Below are 6,000 nucleotides of genomic sequence, written 5' to 3'. Positions count from 1 at the left end.
ACGGTGTATTTCCTCCAGATGAGCTTGTCAAACAAGTTATTGAGACCTGGTATAAGACGGAACTCGGCCAGCATCTTATGCACCTGTACGAAGACAAACTGGAAGGTTAGACGGACACTAGAGATGTGCAATATGGCCTAAAATCTATATTGCGATATATATTGTAGTCTCTTGCGATAATACGCATCACATTATAATATTTGTTATACAATAATAGTATATACTCATTTGGTTGCTGACATATGCAGTAACATATTACGTAATTTCCGGTTGTATTCTTTTCTCAGAACTGTCAATGTACTTGCTAATTTAATTTTAATACCTGGGTACTTTATGTTGTAACATGTTCTATCCACACTTCTGTTAAAATGTAATAAGCACATAGCGGTATTCTTCTGTTGTGTGGATACTTTACATTCATTTTGGGCGATACTACAAATTTGGATTTTGATCCGATACCAAGTAGTTACAGAGGCAGTTTTGGTCATACCGAGGGTTTCCCCTTAATGTAATTGAATGTGTCGCGCCGCCACGGCATTTTTATTATCGCAAGACCTTGAAAAAAAGGGCTTTTTTTAACTTGAAAACGTATTAAAGTAATATAATGTAGCCCCCAGAAATAAATCACCAAGTCTGACGCTATTTTTAACTTTTATTACTAATCTTATGATGATAAACAACAGCACAAATCCAACAGGTTTACCTCCCGTGCAAACACTTTCGTCTCGTGAGTTCAGGCTTCCCCGGACACACAACAACACTTCCTCATTCTCCGCCAATCACCTTTCAGGCACGGACGGTGTGTTTGTAAACATGGGAAAAACTGACATCAAATCAAAACCACACGAACATAAAACATTAACATTAGCTGGTCGTTTCAGTATGAATTGATATATATAGTATATTATTTGCGCACAAGTGATGTACCGAAAACTTGATCACAGAAAACCAGGTGGTAGTTTTTAACTTTAAAAAAGTCATTAAAAGTCTGTAAACACTTGAAAACATCTCAACAAAGTGTCTTGTACAAAAAGCAGCAGCAATTGAAAATATGACAAAACGATAAAACAAATATATGTTAATACTAATTAATAAAAACAGATTTGTTTTGAATGTAAGTATACATTTTTTAGCTTTTTTTAAAGAAAATAATATCATGGCAAATTACTTGATGACATTGTGACCACGCCCATAACCACACCCCCACCACTACAGGTATCTTGGCAGTTTAGGGGAAACCCCCAATGCTGATACATGAAACATTTTCAAGATCAATGAATGATTACATTTTGGATCACAATTATAATCAAACAAATGTAACTGATGGCAGTGTAACAATATCAATCAAATATTAAAATTTGTTACTATTATTGGCTCTGATTTAAATTATTTGGCTTTTGCACATAAAGTCCTCCTTTGTTCCTCCTTTGTCCAGGGACTATTTTCTGAGCTTGTAAACAAGAAAAACATCTTTAATAATAAAGATTTTCGCTCTAACCACTGTAGTATCCACGTTATGCTGATATTATACTTGGTGTCCTAACTGTCGATGTTTGTATTGATCCGCCCAGCTTTGTTTACATTCAAGAGCACTGAGAGCTTACGGTTAGCATATCCTCGTACTGCGTGTAGTGCAGCATGTTAAGCTATTCCTTGTCCTCTCGGGATGACACAGGTAAGGAACATATTTCATTTGCTGCCATGGAAGCGAGGATTGCTGACCTAGAAGTGATTTTGCAATGTGGAAGGCCATTAGCCACTAGCTAAAATGCTACATTGCATTGAATACACATGAAAATGGTCCCTGTCAAGTTATTAGGACACAGCATGCACATGCATTATCACGATAGTATCAACAGATCTATCGTAGGCCACATTTTTATCATATATATCGTACATCTTCTATATCACGTAACTCTAGATTGTGTACTGCAGCATAAAGACTCTACCTGGTTCCTCTGTCGGCCCATGAGAAGCACACACAGCACATAAAGCACCTCCACTTTGTACATAATCTCATGCACGATCTTCATAGACGGGGGGAGCCGATGTCTCAGCGGGCTGGTGGCTAGGGAGCTTTCGTCTGATGACTCTGAAGACAAGACGAACGTTGGACTGCTGTTCAAAAATCACAGTGATGAGCATTTAGAGTCGTCTTGCCTGTGCTGCTTTGTTCCGCCTCCTCTGTCGCCATCTGCATGAGGGAGTCCAGCACTAGAGCGTTGTCTAACCACGTGTACCATTCCTCCAGCTCCTGCAGAAAGTTTCCTCCTGTGGCCTCCGACACCTTCCTTGTAGCTAGCTTACACAGCCGCTCAATAAACTCGGGGATGTTCAGCAAGGTGACTGTTGGTGCGAGTTATTCTTTGTTAGCCTTTACTGTAAAGGACTGTACAAACTTGCACTTTGAAGACACCTTACCCTGATTGACCTCCGCACGGGACGGGCTTGAATTGCGTTTTTGCTGGGCATTTTTCGCCAACAGGGTGTGCTTGTCGTCGTTTCCCAAATCGGGTTCTGAGATGGTGACAGACAGGATTCGGCAGAAGTTGGCCAGCTGTTGCTGGTCAAAGCTCTGAACTAGGCCTGACAGGTTGGGGATGCTGTCTAAATGGATCATCTCCTACAAGAAGACAAATAGTTGTTTACCAACCTGAATAATGACAGGTAGGCCGTCAATAGATCGATTAATTAAATGATAAATGAACTTGATAACTTTGGTATGTTTGTATTCTTGTTCAATGGAGTGAAACCCCTTGCCAGCCATCCACAACATTTGTCTCTGTGAGCGCAGGCGGTACCGCTAGTTCGCACTCAAACACACACACAGAATGCAAGGATCTAAACATTGCTACGATATTCGAGACTCACTAGTGCAAAGCACCACTTGGTATCAAAAATGAGGAGGAATAAAGATGATCGTAAAGCGAAATATCTAGGCTTTAATCGAACGAGCAACATGAGCCCTTCAACATGGAAGAAAAAGCTAGTATGCCTTGATGGCAACAAAAAAACAACCACCTGACCAAACTGGGGGGAAAAAACGCAATTCAAGATGTTCAATATTTAATGAAGTGCAATTTTTGCTAACAGAGATTGAGAGTCATTTTTTTCAGGATAACTAAAAGTTATTGTCATGTGAATTCAGACATTATGTTTGCATTAGTGCTTAATTTGGTCACAGAAAAAATGCTGACGATAATATTGTTTATCTGCAATAATTGGTGGGATAATATATGGTCCGGCCTTATTTGTTAATGGGCCAGCCCTATCGATAGATCTTTTGTGGATGGCTTTAACTTTTTGTTGTTTTAATTTGCAAGTGGGGAAAATGTGAATTTTAAAGAGAGTTCTATAATTTTTGTATTCATTTTCAACTAAATTGTTTTGGGGGCCACATTTCCAGAAAGCTAAGGACCGGTGACCAGACTTTAACCTTCCCCATTAGTCTTATTTTGTATATACATCAACGACAGTAGACATTTGATTTTGGTCTATTTACTTAGTTACAGGAGCGCTCTGCTGTTTTTAAGGAACTTCTGCAAAAATGTGAGTCTCTCACAACTTTTTTGAACTGAACTCATGGGCCACCATTTGAATACCGTATTTTCCGCACTATAAGGCGCACCTTCAATGAATGGCCTATTTTAAAACGTTGTTCATATATAAGGCGCACCGCATCATAAGGCGCATAGAATAGACGCTACAGTAGAGGCTGGGGTTACGTTATGCATCCATTAGGTGGAGCTGCACTAAAGGGGATGTCAACAAAACAAATACGGTAGTGATTGTACTGACACTTCTACTTGCTGCTCTCTGTTCAACAACTCACTGTTCGAATTTGTCCTCCAACTGTAGCCATCTCGCTTTGTTCCCTCGGAAACTCTGTTTAGTCTTCTTTACTTGGCGCAGGTCATCATGTTGCTTCCTCCACTTCCGCACCATTGATTCGTAATGTTAAATTCTCTCGCTGCTGCTCTATTCCCGTGTTCTACTGCGTGACTGATCGCCTTGAGTTTAGACTCTGCGTCATAAGCGTATCTCTTAATAGGAGCCATTTTTGGGTCTTTACATAAAGTTTAGGTCTCGCAACTACGGTAAGCAGCCGCCAACTTCATTTTCCCCCGTAGAAGAAGAAGCGCTTCTTCTTCTACGGTAAGCAGCCGTAGAAGGGGGAAAATGAAGTCGGCGTAGTTACCGTAGTTGCGAGACCTGCTCAATATTGGTCCATATATAAGGCGCATCGGATTATAAGGCGCACTGTGACCTTTTGAGGAAATTGGAGGTTTTTAGGCGCGCCTTATAGTGCGGAAAATACGGTAGCTTAAATGATGAAAAAGGGAGGTGCTACAATGGAACCTCGAGGAACAGTACAAAGTATAACTAAAGAAGTTGAATAAATATCTGCTGACTGCATCTGAAATACAGCAACACTGAAGTTGAATAAATGACATAACAAAAAAAAATTTATAACCGGCAAAAAGGAGAGGACTTAAAGGGGTGCCTTGAGGAACGCCTCAGTTATGTAAACCGCAAGTTTGGACCTCAGAGTTCTATGTTTGCTGCCAATGTGTTTACAGTGGTGCAAGTTCTTCTATAAAACAGGAGCGCTATAGTGGTTTTAAGAGTTTGCTGCAAAAATGTGTCTCTCACAAGGTTTGAACTGAACTCTGGGGCTGGTATGGCGTCAGTTTAATAGCCCTGCTCGAGAGAGTGCTAACTTTCGAAAGTGCTGCAATTACTACACAAGCATCAATAAAGTTTATGTATTATATCCCGCCCTTTCCCTATTAGGAGCTTGTAAGCTATGCCCCATGTAACACACACACACACACGTACACCACCAGTAACGATATGAAACGATAGTGTTTAAAAAACATGTGATTTTACAAACCAGTAGTTCAAAAGGAATATAGCAACATTACAACCTTTTCTTAAACACATTTGTTCTGTTGTTTTTGCTTCATTTATCTTATTTATCTTATCGTGAACAGGACAGCCATGATTTTTAACAATTTAATTTGTAATTGTAAAAAATAAATCCTTTTTTTAAATCAGCTCTTTAAAACCACTAAAAGTATAACATATGGTAGCCAGTGCAAGTGACCTTATACATAACGTTTTGTAAAAAAAATTAAAAAACAAAATTAAAAAAGTAATTTTGAGCCGGTGCCAAAAACCATCTTTGTATCCTGGCAAGCATCATCTAATAGATGGAAAGTAAAACCAATACCTTTTTAACTCCAAGAATGTCTTCCATCAGAGTTGCAGTCTGGAGAAAAGTCTCCTTGTTTGTCATCAGGGTGAAAAGGAAGAGAACAAAGTCATCCCGAGCTGCCAAGCTCTTGGTCACTCCATCCGCCTGGGTATCAAAAGACAACTACTTGTTAATACATTGTGACGCTGTGTAAAGTCTGAAATTAAATGCAATTAGGAAATCAGGATACTTACACAGATACAACAATTGTAGAGAACACTAAGACATTCCTTCACCAAATCATCATTCACTGTTAAAACAGAAAAATAGAGTGTAAATTATGCCACAAAAATAGCCTCCCCATGGAATTTATAGAGTTCAAGTGTACATAGAAGAAATATGACGATATTCTTACTTTTGGGCTTTTTCTTCTGCATAGTAAGTGTGGGTCTCATTAAGATCTCAACAAGCAGCTACAATGAGAATAAATGCGCAAACATTATTACTTCTACGGAATATGCAGAGAAAAGAAAAAAAACCCAGCATGAGACGTGTGAAGCTTACGTCGACTCCACCAAAGAGGTCAAAAGTGTGCGTGTTGGGAAAGGTGGATTCCTGAATCGTCTTTCTGTCTTCTGTGACAAAAGACATGGCCTCCATAGAGAGCTGAGACAACAACGTCTAGCCAAAAACAAAGCCACATGTCACATCCTTGAGGAAAGAAGGTTTTTTATCAACATGCTTTACATACAATGTTAGACAATAATCACAACACGGATGTCTTGTTATCGCCTGAATGGTTG

General features: G+C 39.4%; 1 protein-coding gene across 1 annotated transcript in view; it reads right to left on the bottom strand.

Moving 5' to 3' along the window:
* trpc4apa (transient receptor potential cation channel, subfamily C, member 4 associated protein a) overlaps positions 1 to 6,000 on the bottom strand; it is a 33,381-nt gene that overhangs the window by 19,306 nt on the left and 8,075 nt on the right. Inside the window, exons 3-10 of the mRNA XM_061923875.2 lie at positions 5,762 to 5,878; positions 5,613 to 5,670; positions 5,452 to 5,507; positions 5,234 to 5,362; positions 2,422 to 2,623; positions 2,161 to 2,346; positions 1,950 to 2,092; positions 1 to 83 (exon numbers count right to left, since the gene is read on the bottom strand). The exon at positions 1 to 83 is cut by the window's left edge and continues 49 nt beyond it. Coding sequence (XP_061779859.1) covers positions 1 to 83; positions 1,950 to 2,092; positions 2,161 to 2,346; positions 2,422 to 2,623; positions 5,234 to 5,362; positions 5,452 to 5,507; positions 5,613 to 5,670; positions 5,762 to 5,878 — 974 coding nt within the window. The remainder of the gene's footprint in view (positions 84 to 1,949; positions 2,093 to 2,160; positions 2,347 to 2,421; positions 2,624 to 5,233; positions 5,363 to 5,451; positions 5,508 to 5,612; positions 5,671 to 5,761; positions 5,879 to 6,000) is intronic.

Source organism: Nerophis lumbriciformis, linkage group LG28, assembly GCF_033978685.3.
Source record: "Nerophis lumbriciformis linkage group LG28, RoL_Nlum_v2.1, whole genome shotgun sequence".
Classification (NCBI taxonomy): domain Eukaryota; kingdom Metazoa; phylum Chordata; class Actinopteri; order Syngnathiformes; family Syngnathidae; genus Nerophis; species Nerophis lumbriciformis.
This window is presented reverse-complemented; position numbering and strand designations above follow the sequence as displayed.